Raw genomic sequence first — 18,790 nt, 5'->3', positions numbered from 1 at the left:
GTGCCTGCTTCCTCATATGTATCCTGGCTTCAGCAGAGGATGCTAGTTTAATGGGCAGGACTTTCTTCTGGAACTTGAGAACGGTTTCCCAAATCCAAGAGCAGCCTTACTGGGCAGGCTCTTGCTTTGGCCAGGGCCGAGCAGCCAGGCTCAGCATTTTCAGAGCCGTGGCTCTCTGGGGTCTGGGCAGGAATGTGCTGTTCTGTTGGTGCGGAGTCCTGTGCTGCACTGAGCCATAGCCCACTGTCGTCTTTCCTCAATAAATTTGCACTCAAAATTCTGATACAAGTTACAGGGTACTATCTGGCAAGGCCTTTCCTCTTCTCCCCTCTGTGGTCAGTCCTTTTCTTCAGTGGTTGAGGTGGCCCTTGTGTCCTCAAAACCTGGCCTTGGAATTCACGTGCAGTCACTGTTAGGAGCCCCTCCTACCTACTATCCCTGGGAGCCTCTGGCTGACACTGGACTTCCCAGACTGGACCAGGGGCACAGGGGCAGATACCATGGAGGGCTTAGAAACCTTGGGCTTAGGGACTGGGGTGAAGTAGCTCATGTGTCTTTGCAGGTCAGGGCTTCTGTGGATCATAAAAGTGTATGAGCTATTCCATTCCATTCCATGAACTTTAGTAGCATTAAAGAAATTTCTTAATTCAGCAGACTTGACTTACCACCCTACCTCCCACCCCTAAGGATGAACAAGATCACTTGAGGCCTCAGCTAATAAGGCATCCGATGATCTCCACAGACTGGACTGCCACATGCTGGCTGACATGTGGTGGTCCAAAGTGCACCAGCATCATTCAGGAAGAACCCACTTCCTGCAAAGAGCTATTAGCATGTTACAGAGATGGGAAAGAAGGGACTCATTTTTTTAAAATGATGTGAGCACAAACTTCCACATATTCTCACGTAATCTTAATATCAACTTTCTAACCATTTTACAGATGCTGAAACTGGCTCATAAACAAAAAGTTACCAGGTGGCTTACCCAGAGTTACATAGCTAAGATTCATACGTGGGACCACTTGAGTTCAAACCCATCTTTCTAGTAAAGCAAAAAGGAAAGGGTCACTTCAGGCTTTAAGGGCATCCAAAACCAGAGTGAGAGAAAAGCTGCCAAATCTAAAGCAGAGAATGAGGCTAAGGTATCTGGGGAGCCAGTTTTCAGAAGAGAGATCAACACAAAGCCGGGCTCCTGTCCATGGAGTAGCGTTTGAGCCATTACCCGAGAAAAGGGCAGGCCCTGGCACGTGGGATGAGAAGAGGATATTTTTGCCAGCACAGCTTGAACACAGGAGTAACCCTGGGTCTGGAGCACTGAGGAGGGGCTCTACACCTGGACCCAGCAGAGCACTCTGGCTTTGACTGTTAGGGTTGGGGGAAGCCACAGACCAAAGAGGTTTGGGTGTGCATCCCAACAGAAACAGGAATTCATAACCAAAGGCCCTGTTGGAGGGAGGGTGGGACTAGGTATAACTCCATCAGGCCCTGTTGGAGGGAGGGTGGGACTAGGTATAACTCCATCAGCTCCTGCAGAGCTGGGACCTGCCCTGACCCTGACAAGTTCTCTCACAGGGGGCCTGGAGGACTTTGTGGGTTAGAAAAGAGTATCATTTAGAGAACACTTATCGTTTCTAGAGCTTCAGTTACCCTTCTGAGGTTATTCAAACAAATCAAGAGATTATTTTCCCAAGTACCTGGGAACCTGTCACACACAGATTCCCACAGAACTCAGAGAGCCTAGTCCTCAAGTAGAAGGGTTTGTGCCAAACAGCACACACATTCTACTCAGTTGCTAAGTGGTGGGAGGTGTTCTGCTCTGTTCCTTTCTTTGGCTCTCCTAATCATAACACAGCTCTAAGTTGAATAAACTTCTTTCCCCTATAACCAGAAATGAGATCTTAGTACCTTGGGAAATAAATGAAGCTATCAGCAAGAAATAAAAACAGCGCTTTAAACAAAATATCCATACTTAAGGCTGTTTCATGTCCATTGAGAAGCAATCTCATACACTCCATGTGGTTGTCATTAACTATAAAAAGTTAAAAAAAAAAAAGTTTTCTGGTCTCCTTTCCTCCTGAGAATCTTCAGCAATTTGATCTATTTTTTTTTTAAGTTAACATTGCTCTAATTCTGTGCCAAGCACTGTTCTAGCATTTTACAAATATTAAGTCTTTTTTACTTTTACTTTTGGATGAACCCTTTAGCTATATCCCTCTGTGAAAAAGGGTCTGACTCAATGTGTTCCCGCATTATCATTGCAAAGTCATTTTCCCCAACTCTTTACTGTCTACACTTGTGAAGAAGAAAATCTCAAAATAGGCATTCCCCTTGGAGCTTTGCCACTTTTGTCCTATTCCTACCTGTTACCATTAATGAGCTGCAACCATGGCAAGTTGGTGCAGCTTTGGGCTTTAGCTGAAAGGGTAGCGTTGGGAGTTCCCAGTGTAACACTGGTAGGTGTCTATAATTCTGTGACAATACTCCTTAGACAGTGGGGGAACATGGGCCGGTGGAGATGAGGAGCAGACAGCGAGTGCCAGGATAACTGAGTGCACGGGGAAGACTAACCTTGCAGCGGCATCTGGAAGAGATAGGGGATAGGAGCCATTCCATCAGGGAAGCCAACTAGAATGTTGTTGCACAAAAGGCAGATGATGGATGACAATGGTCTGGACTAAGGCAGGAAGGGATGTTATGAAATATGAAAATCCTAAGGATAGGAAGGACTAAAAGTCTTCCAGGCATGGGACATTGAGATGGGGAGAATGAGGGCTGATGCAGATCAGAGAGCCAGTTTGGGATACAGAAGGATATATTCTGTTTGGGTGTGATGCTTTTCAGCTGCTGTGGGACATATGTGGAGATACAGTGGAGATAATGAAACTGGGGAGTTGGGGCAACATGCGACAGATAAATAATGTGATTACCTAAGGGACATTACTCACTAATATAACCCAAGCACTAAGAAAAGTACTGAGCCCATACCGGGGGCTCAGTAAACATTTGTTGACTGAATCATCAGCATAAGGGTAATCGAAGCTCTTTAAATTTTTTTTGAATTTTATTTATTTATGATAGTCACACACAGAGAGAGAGAGGCAGAGGGAGAAGCAGGCTCCATGCACCAGGAGCCCGACGTGGGATTCGATTCCGGGTCTCCAGGATCGCGCCCTGGGCCAAAGGCAGGTGCCAAACCGCTGCGCCACCCAGGGATCCCAATTGAAGTTCTTTAAATATGTACCTCTGGATTAGTTCACTGAGAGAATGAGAGCAAGGAGAAATGAGCAGAATCTCAGAAAGGGTGGAGGAGAACTCAGAAGAAAGCCATCAAAGAGTCCCAGAGTTGCAGGTGTGTGAGGTCTGGAATGAGGTGTCAGCAGGTGAGATTTTGAAGAAGATCCAAGAGAAGTCTGAGGCAGGGACTTGGTATCATAGTTACTCTGATGCTTTCTGGCTATAAGGGGGACACCACATTTCATGGGCTTAGTGATGGACTGGTCTAGAAGCTGTCATTCACCAAGAGGCAAGGAAAAAATGTATGTGGCCTTAGGACCAGAAAGAGACCTGAAGAAGCTGGGAAAGCTGTGATGAATCCTTAGGAGAGTAATAAAAGGGTCACCAGGTGGGGCTTAGTAGGAAGACAAACTGAGCTTGTGGTGGGGTGGGGGGAAGCAATGTCCAGGGCAGGACCAGGGACAGGCGAGTCACTCACCTTGGAGGACTCTGGCAATGTCAATGACTTCTTCCCTGAGAAGCACTTGGTTAGTTACCACCAAATGCTGCTGCAGATTTGTCCTGGAGGGTCAGCTTGTAAGGCACTAGCTCATTTGCCTATGGGTGGGAGCCTGGGGACTAAGATGGCACTTAATAGGGACACCTGGCTGGCTCAGTCAGTGGAGTAGGTGACTTGATCTTGGGGTTGCAAGTTCAAGCCACATGTTGGGAAGATTACTTAAAAATAATTTTTTAAAAAAAGATGGTACCTTATAGACTTTGTATGACTCTCACACTCATTTGTTTACTCTTTTCCTCCATTCATTCCTTCACTTACAGCCATTACTGAATGTCTAAGTGCCAGGCAAACATGAGGAAAGCAGTGCCTCCTTCCACCCCCACCACCCCCTCCGGGCTCTGTAAATCTGTATGATTTACAGAGCAATCTCACCCCATCACTGTGCTTCCCAGAAGTCCTGTGTGACCGAGTTCTGAACCGAACCCTGCTCTGGTGCAGCAGGTGGGCAGGATGGAAGGGAACAGAGAGGCAATCTCTGGGCCAAGAAAAAGCATGTTTGCTAGTGTAAGGTCTGAAACCTGCTTATTTTGGTAAGCTTTAACTGTCTTTTAGTTCCTGGGTTTGGTTCCATCTTCTCTCTCCTTAGGCTTTTGGCTCCAGCTCTTTTAAAATTTATAGTCTGTCTTGGTTGAGCCAAAGAGAACAAGAGAGTGGAATTGAATGTTCAGACTGTTTGGGTCAGAGAGAAAGTCAGGCAGTGATCCCTGGGACCAGGTGCCACAGGCATAGCACCAAATTGGAGAGAAAATCTTAGAAGGGGTGTACCTGGAGGCCCCCTACAGTGCTTTCCTGTTCTATTCTGGGAAGCTCTTGTTTCCAAGAATGGAAGCTGTTCTGTACAAGGAACCTATTGCCTTCTCCTAGGAGCATAGTACTAAGCTAGGGTGGGAGAGGGTATATTGATGGCTGCTGCACTTTCCTTCTCTCCCATCCTGAGGCACCTGCTTGGGAACTGACCAGAAAGTCTCCCAGGAGTAGGAGCTCTGGTGCTGCAGGGGAGGAGGGGAATAGCTTATGAGTGGCCCTGAGAGCCCTGAAAGGGAGGAAACCTGTTCTCTGCATTAGCTCCTTCAGGTCCAGCTGGGGCTGCTTCCTGGGGCTTCAAGATGCTGCAGCCAGAGAGCGGGGTGGGGGGGGGGGGGTGGGGGGTACTGGGGTAGAGAGAGGGCAGGGAGGGGGGCGCTGAAGGAGACAGGCACTGGCTCTGACCACACGGGGCCCCTCCTACCTGCACCTTTTCGCTGCCCACTTTCTCCCGCTATCCTAGCAACAGGACCCACTTTGTAGGACCATCTGAGATCGCCTCCGCCTCTGCCCCACTGCTTAGCACCCATTAGAAGGTGTCGACCTGGTGGTGATGGGATGGGCCTGGTGATCAAAGCAGAGACAGAGAAGCCCTGGGAACTCCCAGAGTTGGGGACAAAGACTCCTTCAAGTACAAAGGGAACTCCCTGAACGCAGTTCTCCACGGGGCTGGGGCAATCTGCCAGGAACGGGGGAGGGCTCTTCCCACCTAGCCTCGGTCCCTAAATAACCTCCAGAGCCTCCGGCCGCCTCTGCTGCTATCCTGGCGTGGGCCTCAGGGGGGCGCTGCTCCCCCTCTGATGGCCTGGCTAAAGGCGGCGGGACTGGGCTCCCAGCTCACTGAAGTCCCTGGAAGGGAAGCAGGGTCACCAGAATGAGGAGCACGCCAACTTATCACCCTGTGCTTCCTCCTGGCCTCAGGCAGGCTGTGCCCCTGGGCCGCCGGCCTTCAGGTCTCGCCTTCGGTCGGTGAGGGTCCGCTCCGCCCCCGCCCGGCCAGCAGGCCCAGGTGAGCCCCGAGCGAGGGGGGCGGGGCCGGCCCTTCTGCCCGGATGTTCCCACGCCGCGTCTCCGGGCGCGCACCTGCTTCTGGCTTTCCTGTCTGCTCCTTGGTCTCGCATCTCTCTCTCTCTCACACACACACACACACACACACACACACACACACACACACACACTCACTCCTGACAACTGCATTAAGCACGACCGGCCTGTCCCTCGCTCCACCCACCCCTTGTCCACCCCATCTTTCTCTGGCCCCTGCCTGCCTCGCAGGCCGCCCTCTCCCCTATCCCCTGGTTAACCAGCTGTGTAAAGAGCTGCCAGGGCTGGGCTGATGGATGGGCCCTTCCCCAGCTTCCCTTCCATCCCCTCCCTGCCAGCCCTGTCTCCTCACCTCACCTTCTACTACATATTTTATCATCAGGGAAGGGCACCAGGAGGAAAGGACCTTCTGGATAAGCAAGTGGAGGTGGGTGAGGGAGATAATGGGGGGATGCGGGCAGCTCCTGCAGATAAGGATTTCCTCGCTCCCCGGAGAGGGCTACATGAATGAGGGAGAAAGCTCCTGATCCTTCTGTCCTGACTGAGCAAAGACTGAAGCTGGGAGGTGGGTGGGCAGGGAGGGCAGTGTGTAAAAGGCCTGCAGCCTCACCTTACACAGAGCAATGAAATCTGTGTGTATTGACTTAGAGCAGCCAGAACTAAGTTTGCATCTCAACCCTGACAGTTATTAAAATGACTGCACGACCTTGGGCACGTATGCTTCAGTTTCTCCAACTGAAAAGTATAGGTCAAACCATCTAGGCTGTCTTGCACCCAGTGTAAGCTCAGTAGATTTGGGCTCCTATTCCTGCTATTAGGGTGCTGGGTCACCCTATTCCCCTGAAATCTCTCACCTGCATCCTGGATTCCACCCAAGAAAACCTATTCCTACATGCCCTCTATGTACCAGGCACATTCATGCCACAGTGCTATGTAATCCTTCCTTTTATAATTAGGAAAGCAGGAACTCAGAGAGGTTAAAGTGACCAGTGTATTAATAGAAGACCAAGGCAGAACCGAGAAGCCTGAGTCCAGAGCCCCCGTATCTGCCATGCCAGCTGGCAGCAGGTTGCTGGAAAAGCTGAGCAAAGGTTTGCTGAGAAATTGAACTGGGCAGAGCTTCCAAGAGGCCTGAGTGGGGGGTGAGAACCCCAACTCTGCTACTGGTCACTTGCTGGGTGACCTCGGGGAAGTCCTTTTCCCTCTCTGAGCCTTAGCTTCCATTTCCTCATCTTGCCAGGGTGTAGGGCAGAAATGGACTGCATCCTTTGTGAGGTCTCATTCCACCCAGAACACTATTCCCCACCCTGCAAAGGGACCCAACAATGTGATAAAGAGTGGGGCTGCAGCTTAAGGCTGGTCATAGGGTGGAAATCTCGTCCTTTATTTTCTCCACCCTCCATTTCCTTCCTTTTCCCAACCCCCATCATGTCGCTTGGGGCCTATAATCAATGAGTCGTAAAATGAGAAAGTATCAGGAACTAGCAAAGCATGGAGAGCAGCTGGGGCAGCCTCGGCAGCCCCGAGTGTGATGGACTGCCAGCCCTTCACCTCAGCCCAGCCTCCCACGCCTGACTTGACTCAGGCCAGCCAGCCAGCAAAGACTCATTCAGCCTTGGGGGCACGGGGGTGCAGCTGAGACCAGAGTGGGGAGGCAGGCCTATTTTCAATGAGTCCAAAAGCCTCACCTTACACAGAGCGATGAAATCTATGTGTATTGACATGGAAAGACACATCCAGGATGTATGGTTGAATCATAAAAGCAGGTTTCATGATCTCACCTATAAAGTGATCCCACCTATGTTATTATGTAGAACTGTTTGTACGAACGTAAAAATATAGGCAGAGAGACTCCAAACTGTAAGTAGCAGTTACTTCTGGGAGTAATAGAATAGGGGAAACACTCACTTTCTACTTTGTACACTTTTCCTTTGTTGGACTTTTTTTTTTTTTTTTAAGATTTTATTTATTTATTCATGAGAGGGAGAGAGAGGCAGAGACACAGGCAGAGGGAGAAGCAGGCTCCTTGCCAGGACCCTGATACAGGACTCGATCCTGGGACTCCAGTATCACGCCCTGGGCCAAAGGCAGGCACTGAACTGCTGAGGCCCCCAGGGATCCCCATCCTTTGTTGGATTTTTTTTTTTAGGATTTATTTATTTATGATAGACATAGAGAGAAAGGGAGGCAGAGACACAGGAGGAGGGAGAAGCAGGCTCCATGCAGGAGCCTGACGTGGGACTCAATCCCAGGTCTCCAGGATCACGCCCTGGGCTGCAGGCGGCGCCAAACCACTGCACCACCCGGGCTGCACCCTTTGCTGGATTCTTAAGGCAAGCATATATTGTTTTTATAATAATTTTTAAAAGATCATTTTATATTAAAGATATTTCCACTATGCAAAGGAAAGCCTTGCAGAAGTATGCACGGGCTAATGAAAATGCTCAGTGTCTTTGCTTCAGGCTGGAATTGTATCAACCTAAGGTGGCAGGGCCTGCAAACTCCTGCTGATCCAAAGCACTAGATCTAAAATCAAAGCACAGAGTTTGATTTCTTAGAAGAGAAAATCCACAGTCCCTTAAGTTTAAGGGATCCCTTAATAGTAACAATAATCCTTTAAGTTTGCTTTATAAAGGGCAGCCCCAGTGGCCCCACGGTTTAGTGCCACCTTCAGCCCAGGGTATGATCCTGGAGGCCTGGGATCTCGTCCTTCTTCTCCCTCTGCCTGTGTCTCTGTCTCTGTCTCTGTCTCTCTCTGTCTCTCATGAATAAATAAATAAAAATCTTAAAAAAAAAAAGTTTGGTTTATAAAGACTAAATCTGTCCAAATATATGATTCTTTAAGACAAAGGGGGATGGTAAAAGAGGTCCTTGGTGTCCGCAGCCCAAAGAGTGAGTGTGGTGCAACCACTCTTCCCCAAAGGGACTAAGCTTCCTCTGACCAGCCCGATGCCCCGATGGCCTATAGGAGTATTTAGGAATGACTCTCCAGGATCCCTTGGCTCCTTGCCTTCCAACTTTCTCCTGCAACCAAGCCCAGGGCATGCAAGGACTCTCCCTGACCCAGAGACCCAGGCATGCAGTAGGGGAAGGTAACAAAGGGACTGGTGGGTTTTAGCCTACAAGGGAATGGATATTTGAGGGTGGAGAAGGTGGAGGAGCTGGGTGGGAGGGAGGAGGGCTGTGGGAGGTCACTCTGGCTATGAGGCTCTCTTTCCCTCTTCTGAGGAGTCAGTACACGGACTGGAAGATGCAGTTAGACACAAGTTTATTGGTGGAGCTGTGGTGGAGTCCTCCCTCTCTCTGGGATAGCCAAGGGCACAGCACCAACAGAGGGATGGACAGACAGATCCCCAAAAGGACACATGGATGGTGCAGACTCAGAGAGACCATAGCACAGCCACAGAGGCACAGAGACACACAGGCCACAGCACCAAAAAACACATACACATGGAGACAAAACCACAGGCTAGAACAGACAAAGTGCGGGTTTTGGGGCTCCTGCATAGACAGAGCGAGGGCCACGTGGGGAGGGGGCCCCTGCTGACCTCCCCCAGGCATAGGCACACCAACAGCACACAGACAGGCAGATGCCCCCAGCCAGCCAGCCAGCCTGCCACACAGACAAATGAACTGCATGGAAAGGACGCTTGTGCTCCCTAAACCACAGGGAGTGGGGACCAAGGGATTTCTACACACCCCCACTGATTAACTCCCATTCAGCCTGACTCCTGCCTCCCCACCCCCACACACACACTTTGGTCTTGTCCACTGGAGCTGGGGGCTAGGGAATGGGCAGATGGAAGGAGGGAGAGAGGAAGGGGTACGGGACCAGCTGTCCCTTCTCCGAGAGCAGGGAGGCAGGTACTGAGAGTCCGGGCCTGAGCCAGGGCCTGGCAGTAGGGTGAGGGCAGGGCCTTGGCTCAGGCTTGGGGGGGCTCCCGGCAGCGCAGGCACTGGGCCATCTCGGGCTGGTACTGCTCAACCTGCAGGGTACAGCTGGAGAATCCAAACCGGGAGTGGAGCTGGGATGTGGCTTCAGCCAGGACAGCTTCAGGGTCAGCCGTGGAGTCTGTGGGAGAGTGATAAGAGGCAGCAGGTTCCCAGGGGACTTGGGAACCAGGCAGGGGCCAAGATAAGGACGGGTGAAGGGGGACCCAATGGTTTGCACAGCATTAAAGCCAGGCTTGAATTAGGAGCTTTATTTTCTTTCTGTATTGTACCAACAGCATAAAAATGCCAAAGAAAAGGTTGGAGAGATTCACCCCCTAATCAGCCATGCCACCATGCTAACCACCAAACTATTCTTATTTTTCTATTCTCTTCTGCTCTTTGACTATCAATAAACAGCTGTATGTTTCAGCAGCCACAGCACCCGATTCTCCAAGACAATCCAGATGTTAAATATTTTCTCCCATTGTCACTCTAAAGTTACCATCAACTATCCCACAAAGTATAATATTTTTGGCATCCAAATTGCATGTCTCTGATTGCTTCTTGCATCTGGAAGAAACTCAAAAATCCTTTGTCAGCTTGTGAGTCACCATATATATTTTTAATAGTTGAATCATAATGTAGATATAATTTTACATTCAGCTTTTTCCTCTTAGCATTATACCATAAACATTTTTCCTAGTTGCCACACAGTGTTCATAATCATCAGTTTGAATAGTCCCGTGATACCCCACGGTCACAACTTACCTAATGTGCCCTGTTACTAGACCTACTGGCATTAGTGATCTTTTAAAGGGTTGCTGGTTCTCTGCACTACTTCAGAGAGGGTGTAACCTCCCCGCAAAATACCCTGTCCAGGGTTCCTTGTCTCCAACATGCACATACATATGAAAAAGAGATCAAGAAAGAGAGATGGACCTGCAATTCCAGCAATTCAGATTATCTTTCTAGGTTTAGAAGGGGAGCCAGGCTGGGGCGGGGAGAGGCGGGTTGAGGGGGTGGGAAACATCTCTAGGAGGTAACTGGCTAGGGCCAGTGTGGACTCACCAATGGCCAGGTGTGCGGAGGCAACATGGTAAGTAAGCGTAAGGGACCAGAGGTGCAACTCATGAGTTGCCCGGACTCCTGGCACGGACATGAGTGTGTCCCGCACGGGCTCAAACCCCACGCTTCGGGGGGAACCTGCAAAAAGCACCCACCATGCCTTATTACCAAGGCCCATCCTGCCCAAGGACAGCACCTTACCAGACTCTACCTCCCCTATTCTGTATCTGCTCACCATTAACCCCCACAATTCACTCTGTGCCCGAATCCTCCTTCTAGCAATAGACCCCAGGACGCAGGCCTTCACCTGACACTCTCTTGAAAGAAGAGAGGTGGCTCAGAGCTGGAGCGAGGTCAGAGAGGACCCAGGTGGGGAACTGTGACATCTGACTTACCTTCCATGAGGACACGAAGAACATCTCGGAGGGTGGGAGCTGTAGATCCCAGGGCACAGATGGAGAAGAGGAAGGTGCTGATGGGGTCAGCTGCCTTGTACTGAGGCTGTAGGGAAAGAGACCTCTGAGCCCAGGAAACAGGAACCTTCCAGAGGAAGACCTAGGGGTGTCTTAGACAAACAGGACCCAAGAGGCCCCTGAGAGCCCTGCTGGGGGAAAGGGACCACGCCCCAAGCAGGGATTTCGGGGGAGCTAGGAGCTTGGCAGGGGTGGTGGGGGTGGGGGAGAGGCCAAGGGTCCTGTGCCAAGGGTCCAAGGAGGGGGTTAGGGTGTAGAGCTGGGGGAGGAAGGCCCGGGCAGGCCTGTGTGCACAGTACCTTGAAGTAGATGAGGACAGAGGCGGCCAGTACCCCAAGGCTCTGCAGGAGGTCCCCCAGCACATGCACAAAGGCTGCCCGGACGCTGGTGTTCCCCAGGGGCAGGGGCTCCCCTGGCCCCTCCTCCAGCGGTGCATACTCCGCCCCCCTAGACCCGTGGCTGTGGGGGGGCCCAGCCTGGTGCAGCACAAAGGCCATTCTGAGGGGGAAGCAGAGCAGCTCAGCCCAGGCGGCCCATTCCTGGCCTCCTCTGCCCTATTTCCACATTCTCTCCACCTCCCCCTATCCCCCCGGAGCTCTTTCCCCACCGATTTTCTCCCTACTTTCCCAGCCCCAGACAAAGACAACATCGGCCAAGGGAGACAAATCATGTAGCCTGGGGGACATAACACTGTACTTGGTGCTGGAGACATGGATTCGCATCCTGACCCTGCTATTTACACCTGTGCAAATCACCTAGCCACCTCTTCCATTCTGTTTCTGTTTCATTAACTGTACACTAGGACTGATACTGTCTACATCATGGGGTGGTTGTGGGGCTCAGATGAGACAGTGCTGCCGAAAGCCCCCAGCAGAGTGGCTGGTATACAGCAGGCCCTTAATAAATGCCTGCTTACTGGGTTCTAGGTCTTTCTCCCATCTGTTTTAAGGCAGCCCTAGGGCAGGCGACAGGTGAGAACTGTGTATGTGTATGTGTGTGTGTTGCATGCCTGTTGGGGAGGGGAGAGAGCCAGCTCTCCCACCTGGGAGGAGGACCCCTCGCCCTGAGCCCCACATGGTGCCTGCTCCATACTGGCACGTACAGCAGATTGGCACAGACTGCGATGCTGGCGGTCAGCAGCATGGCACCCCCCTCGATGTGGTAGTCGCTGTGCAGCAGGCGGATGAAGGCCAGGTACAGGAGGATGCCAGTGACCATCCAGAGGGAGACCACAGAGGCCAAAGCCCCCAGAGTCTCTGCAGGGGGAGACAAGCTATCAGAGACCTGCCCGGGACCCTAGGAGGTACCTTCTGGTAAGGTCAGAGGCTCACTGGGCTATGCAGGGCCTTACCTGAGCGGTGCCAGCCAAAGGTCATGGTGCGGGTGGCTGGACGGGTAGAGAGCCAAAGGGAGAAGAGGCTGCCTATCATGCTGCCCACATCTGCCAGCAGGTGGGCTGCATCGGTCATAATGGCCAGGCTGTGCGCCAAATACCCACCTGCAAGGATAAAGCAGTGTACTCTGGGTCCAGTTAGAAAGTAGCATGAGCTGTGGCAGCATGTGGATAAGCAGGGACAAAAACTGGGGAGCTCTGCACGAAAATGTGAACTGTGTTTTTCTCTGGTGATGGGACCACAGGGAGTTCTTATTTGCTTCTTTTCACTCATCCACATTTTCTAGTTTTCCTATAATGACACATTTTCATATCAAGAAAATAGGACTTTTAAAAGACTCAGCTAGGGATGCCTGGGTGGCTCCCTAGCTGAGTGGTGGAGTGTCTGCCTTCGGCTCAGGGTGTGATCCTAGGGTCCTGGAATCGACTCCTGCATTGGGCTCCCTGCAGGGAGCTGCTTTTCCCTCTGCCTATGTCTCTGCTTCTCTCTGTGTGTCTCTCATGAATAAATAAATAAAATCTTAAAAAATAAAAGACTCAGCTAATGCTGAGAAGCTGCCCTGGCCCCCTGCTGTAGACCTTGCCCTGAATTCCCCTTGGTGCTGTCTCCCATCCTCTCCCACTCCCTGAGTCCTGAGCACCCAGGCCTCCACTGCAGCCATCTCCTTCTCTGCATGTCCACCAGGAACGTTGCTGGGACTCTGGGCGGAGAGTGGCTCAGGCCAGGGTCAAGAGGACGGGGTTGGAGGAGCAGCCCTCTGACTTACCAACCACCTCCCCAGCCATGAAGACGCAGCACACGGCACAGGCGGCACACAGCTGCCTCTGTGCCTGCAGCCTCTCAGGGGTGAGGCCCGGCTGTGGCAGGGGGTCCCTGTGGCAGTGGTGGAAGGGCATCTCCACAGATTTGGGTTCCTCAGGGAGGGCCTCCGAGGGCTCTGTGAAGAGACTGAGATGGGTAGCGTGATTCAAACTGGTGCATGGCCATGGTCTGACCTGTTCCTCAGTCCCGCTAGACAGGCTTCATTAGCCGTGGCCCAACACTCGCTCTGTCTGTCCCAAGGCCTGCTCAAACCTGGGAGCCTCAGAGACAGAGGGCCATGTGAGAGAGTGGGGCTAAGAAACCGCTCAGAGCCCAGCCTCCCTTTTCTGTCATACACAGAGCCATGGAATTTCACAGCTGGAAAGCACTGTAGAGATGGTCTCGTCTAACACTTGTTACAGAAATGACAAGTATGAGGCTCAGAGAGGGGGAAGACATATGGAGGCCACACGGCAAGTTCGTGGTATAAAGTAGACTCTACCATAACGAATTGATAGGCACCATAAGGAACACAAGTGAGCAGGAACTTGCTGACCTCCAGGAGCTTTTGGTGAACAAGATGAAGGTGTATCTAGTGCTATGACAGTAGCAAGAGAGTAGCTATTGCCATAAAGCCAAATGCTGTCAGGGCTGGGAGGATAGAGGAGTACATGAATTAGAGTGAAATCAGAGAAACTGAAGGATGGGGAGGGTTTTGGTAAAGACTGGGTGAACATGCCAGGCAGAGGCAATAGGAAGGGAAGGTGGTGTCAAAGGGTGAGCATACAATCCTGGCCTTGGTGCTTCCCTCCCAGATCCAGGTCCCAGTGTCTCCATCTAGATCCTTCCCCTTCCCTATGTAGACATGCAGCTGAAATGTGGCCATTTGAAAGAGTGGAATGTTGGGATCCAGAAAAATTTGATATTTCAGATCCCAGAGTTGGGGTTGTTATAGGGAGTATGAAGCACAGACTGCTGTGGCTGGGGAGGCAGTGGGAGGATGCTGGATTTGGAGGCTGCCCCATGTTAGCTGGACCTCGGTCTGATCATAAGCACCTAGCAGAGGCCACCTTAACTGTACAGTGCCAAGCCCCCCTTGGGGAATGAATGGGGCTGGGGCCTCACCTGGTATGCCAGACATTGAGCTCAGGCTGTTTTAGGTTCATACTGGCCCAATTCCTAACCCCATGACTACCAAGTCTGAACCCCAGCAAGGCCAGAACCTTCCCACGGAACGAAGGACCTAATAGAAAATACAGTCCTAGAAATACTCATGGAAGTGTGACTAGAATACCCATGAGTGAAATCGAAGGCTCTTGGTTGAAAAGTGGCCACAGCAGTAAAGTAAGGAGGGAAGCCTGGGGCCTTCAGGCTCAGAAAAGCTCTGCCAAGTGGGTGAATTGAGGTGTGAGGGAGGTGGGGGGACATTTGGTGCTTCTAGGGAAGATTCAAGTGCTGGCAGGTAGATTAATTTCTTGGAATTTTCTTCCAAGACTTAGTATCTCAATGTGTATGATTCTGGTGTGTTTCCAGAGGAGACAGGGAAATGAGGGTGGCTCTGAAACCCATCCTCATTCTTCAATGAGATATACATATAGTTGGGCGCCTGGGACTCAGGTGGTAGGTGGTATACACATGGTGAAGCCTGGTCTAGTGGGAGAGACAGATGTTTCACCGATGACTTACTAGGCAAGGAGAGGCTGGGGCCAGGAGGATTATGAACGAAGGACTTTGGAGCACCAGGGAGGGAGTGACCACCTGTGATGGGGGTGAGGACAACTTCACAGAGGGAGAGATGTTCAACATGAGACCTAGGTGAAAAAGAGGGCTCCATACACATGGGATGTCAATGACAAGATAAGTGGCTAGGAGTTTTAAGTATCAGGAGCCAGGCCAAGGGCTGAGGAGGGAAGCAAGGGCTCAAAGGAACATGGAGGGAGATACACTGATTGATTTCACATATCTTTCCCAAGCCCTGAGATGACCTTGCTGAGGTATATTAGTCTGGGAGGGAGAGAGGAGAGAAGATGGAAGGGTTCAGACTAGACCAGGCCACAGATTCCCTGCCCAGAATTTTAGAGGAGGGGCAGGTAGGTTAGGGAAGAGTCTCTTTCAGAAAATACTGCAGGATTTGGTGACTAATGGTCATATGAGGATGAAAATGAGCCGGGAGTCAGAGATGCGGGTCTGGATAGCAAGCACAGGCTGCGTGGCTTTGGGGCAGTGGGCAAGATGCCTTTTTTGTAAGGCACAGAGTAGCCAGTCATCAAGGTAGCCACCCATCAACAGGCTACTCCCTTTTGTTCTGCATGAATTGGGCACTAAAGAAGCCTCATTGTTGGGGTGCCTGGCTGGCTCAGTTGGTAGAGCATGCGACTCTTAATCTCAGGGTCATGAGCTCAAGCTCCACCTTGGGCATGGAGCCTACTTTAAAAAAAAAAAAAAACATTAGAAAAAAAAAGAAGCCTCATTGTTGGGGTGAGTGGGTGTGTGCGTGTGTATGTATGTGGGTGGGGGGTTACACGCTGTTTAGAGAGAAAGAAAGGCAGTTTTCTCTCCTTGACCCTCTGAAACCCCCAACAAACCAGTAATATTGAGTGAGGTAGAGGGGAAGTTTGGGGAGGGGACAGGGCCTGAAGCAGAGTCAAAAGGATATGTGAAGAGCCAGCCAGTGTCTTGGCTGGAGCCTCCACAGCTGCCCACGTCTGCAGTCCCCTGCAGGAAGGAGTCAGACGAGAAGTCTGTCCTCCCTTCTGTTCATCCACTCCCCCACCCACTCAGGTTTACGGCCCTCGCCCAGGGAAAGAGCGAGAAACACACAGAGGAACCAGAGACAAAGGGAAAGGTGCTCGGAGGGAAAAAGAACGGTTGGGAGAAATGAAGAAAGGGGGGGGGGGGGAAGCCGACGAGAAAGAGCTAGAGAGCCTGTCAAATTTCCGAGACAAACGGACGGTCAGCCAACAGACAAAATGGCCAGCGGAGGTGGCCAGGATGGGCCTGGCGCGGCGCTCCGGGGGCCAAGGCGCACAGAGCCGGCGGGCGCCGGGCGCGGGAGGCCGGCGGGACGCGGAGGAGGTTCTCCGGCCGCCCCCGGCCCGCTGTCCCGGCCGCTCCGCGCGCCTCATTTCACACCTCGCCGCCCCCGGCCCCGTCTGTGCGGAGCCGGGAATACCCCCTGCCGCCCAGACCGCACCTGCTCCTTCCCTGCCACCCCCTCGCCTCCCAGCGGCCGCCGCCCCCCAGGGGCCGGGAAGAACCGCCGTGGAGCCGGGGCCCATCCTCGGTCCGGGTGCGCACAGCTGGCCGTGGCTGGAGGGGGCGCCGCGAGCCCGGCGCACGGAGGAAAGGGCCAGGGGCCTGCAGAGGGGGCTCCGAGGCCGGGGCGGCGAGACGCTCCCACCAGCAGGGCGCCGGAGCAATGCAGACATCGGGGCACCGGGCGCGACTCCGGCCCGACGGAGGGGCAGCTGCTCGCGGGAAAGTCAGATGCGCGAGGGCGGCTGAGGGGTCCGGAGGCTTGGGGGCCGGGCCGGGGAGCCGCTTTGCGCGACCGAGAAAAAGCGTGGCCGGGAGGAGGCAAGCAGGCTGCTGGGAGGGGCGGGGGCTTCTGGCCGTGTGGCCGGGGAGGACAGCGCCCGGCGCCGCGAAGCCGAGGAGTTGCGGTGCGCTGGGGCGGCCAGCCGGGGCCGCGCCGAGGGAGACAACGAAAGGGGCGGATGGCACGAGGGTGGCGCCCCCAGGCTGAGGGCTGGCCCAGGTCTGTCCTACCTCTTCAAGCGCAGGCCGCCACCGGCGCCGCCGCGGTCCCGGGGGCTCACCAGGCGAGTGGTCTCCGAGCCCCCCGTGGCAGGAGAGGGCTCCATGTCTCCGCGGCCCCGACCGTCTAGGCCCCACCGAGGAAGAGAGAGGCGGGGCCGGCCCTGCACCAAGTCCGAGCGGCCAGCCGACCCTCGGACTCCCCGCAGGGCCGCGGGGCCACCAGAGTGGAGGGAACTGCAGCGACTGTGGCGCGGGGAGTCCGAACTGCAGATCCCGCTGCCTTTGGAGCCCCGCCCCGCGTGGGGCGAGCTCCCCAAGCCCCGCCTCCAGGCTCCCGGGCCTCTCCCCCATGCCTAAGCCCCGCCCCCATAACCAAAGCCCCATTTCCCAGTGCCAGAGCCAGGTGGGGGCGACGGAAGTCCTCTGCGCCCCCTCAGGGTTCTAGAAAACACCTAATCTCCATAGCCCCGCCCCCACCCAAGTCCCGCCCGCCGGTTCTAAGCCAAGCTCCCAAAACCTAGGCACCTCTCGACCAACCTTCCCCCAAGAAACACCTCCCTTCGCAAGCCTGCACGGGGGGCGGGGGGGGGGGTCCTCCAACCCCTCCCGACAGAGGCACAAACAGGTGTGGGTCCATTACCTAGCTCGAGAGAACCAGAAAGAGTGTGGGGTGCGCAGAGACACATCCGGGAGAACTCCAGGGACTCTGGCCAGAAACCCCTGTGTGGAGGATGTGGGGTCGGAATTTGCATGCAAAATCTGCTGCCAAGCACTGTACCGCTCATTATCATTTATTTTTATAGAGACACTGGGTGACAAAAGCTTCCTGTTCTCCTCCAATCCATTACTATCCCTATTTTTCGGATGAATAAACTGAGTTCCAGAGTTAGAAGCCTCTAGGGTGGTGCAGCCGGTTAATAAAATGCTGGGACTGGAACCCCATCCTCTTTCCCTCTCCAGTTCAGGGCGCCGCGCTGGCCACTGGAGAGGGCGCGCTCGGCAGTCTTGTCACTCACAGTCTGGGGCAACCGGAGGAGGAGGGAGTGATGCCACCTCTCTGGTCACACAAACCATTGTTCTTAGAGGGAGGTGGAAGCTTGTCAGCAAGTGATTCTTTGCCTCCGACCCTCTAGCACCTGGATGGGCATTCTCTCATTTTGCCTCGTTTTGCCCGTTTTAACTAAAGCCCAGGGGAAGGAAGGAGTGACTTACAGCAAAGTGGGTGGCTGAGCCCCGGGTTAAACCTTCAACTGCTCAATGCTCTCTGCCCCTCACACCTGCCGCCACTGTAGGATGAAATGGGAGTGGGCATCGCATTGTGCCCTCCAAGCTGTGACACTCTGTGAAGAGGAGGGTCTGGAGGAGGAGGAGGGAGAAAACTGAGCTTGGATGGAGAAGCGTGGAGGGTGGGAGTGGTTAGTGAGTCCAGCAGAGAAACCCATCAACCGGCACCCTTCCTGAAGAACACACTGGGCGTCGCTCATTTAGGGTTCTTGTCCCAAGGTTATTATCCCAAACGTTGCGACTGAGTGTACACTCCGCCCCCCCCCCCCCCAAAAAAAACTGAACACCAGGAACACGTGCCAGATAGAGTGGTTGGAAGAGATGGGGTTAACCTGGGAGAGCTTCGCGGAGGAGGTGAGGCTTGAACGAATTAGGCAAGCTGGGCTGCGGGCTGGCTGCTCAGGCGGGGGAGAGTGAGGCCCTTGCCAAGGTTTGCGGGC

The 18,790-nt window shown here is 53.2% G+C and overlaps 1 protein-coding gene across 1 annotated transcript; it reads right to left on the bottom strand.

Annotated features, from left to right (window-relative positions):
• Positions 1–8,892: 8,892 nt before the first annotated feature.
• SLC30A3 (solute carrier family 30 member 3) lies at positions 8,893–17,411 on the bottom strand. The gene is made up of 8 exons (XM_025983942.2): positions 17,076–17,411; positions 13,273–13,454; positions 12,464–12,610; positions 12,215–12,368; positions 11,412–11,610; positions 11,035–11,140; positions 10,643–10,777; positions 8,893–9,713 (listed from the first exon to the last, which is right to left on the bottom strand). Exons 1-8 carry the CDS (start codon positions 17,168–17,170, stop codon positions 9,565–9,567), a joined length of 1,167 nt encoding a protein of 388 aa, XP_025839727.1. The 5' UTR covers positions 17,171–17,411; the 3' UTR covers positions 8,893–9,564.
• Between the last annotated feature and the right edge of the window lie 1,379 nt (positions 17,412–18,790).

This window comes from Vulpes vulpes, chromosome 8 (genome assembly GCF_048418805.1).
Source record: "Vulpes vulpes isolate BD-2025 chromosome 8, VulVul3, whole genome shotgun sequence".
Lineage (NCBI taxonomy): Eukaryota > Metazoa > Chordata > Mammalia > Carnivora > Canidae > Vulpes > Vulpes vulpes.
The sequence above is the reverse complement of the archived record's forward strand: the minus strand, read 5'-3'. Positions and strand labels throughout refer to the sequence as shown.

Bases quoted from the DNA above. Each gene is read 5' to 3' on its own strand.
- SLC30A3 (XM_025983942.2), bottom strand. From the start codon at position 17,170: ATGGAGCCCTCTCCTGCCACGGGGGGCTCGGAGACCACTCGCCTGGTG. The intron at 12,611-13,272 runs GTAAGTCAGAGG...TTATCCTTGCAG, and splicing joins CATGGCTGGGGAGGTGGTTG to GTGGGTATTTGGCGCACAGC. The intron at 11,141-11,411 runs GTACTGTGCACA...CTTTCCCTACAG, and splicing joins CTGTCCTCATCTACTTCAAG to CCTCAGTACAAGGCAGCTGA.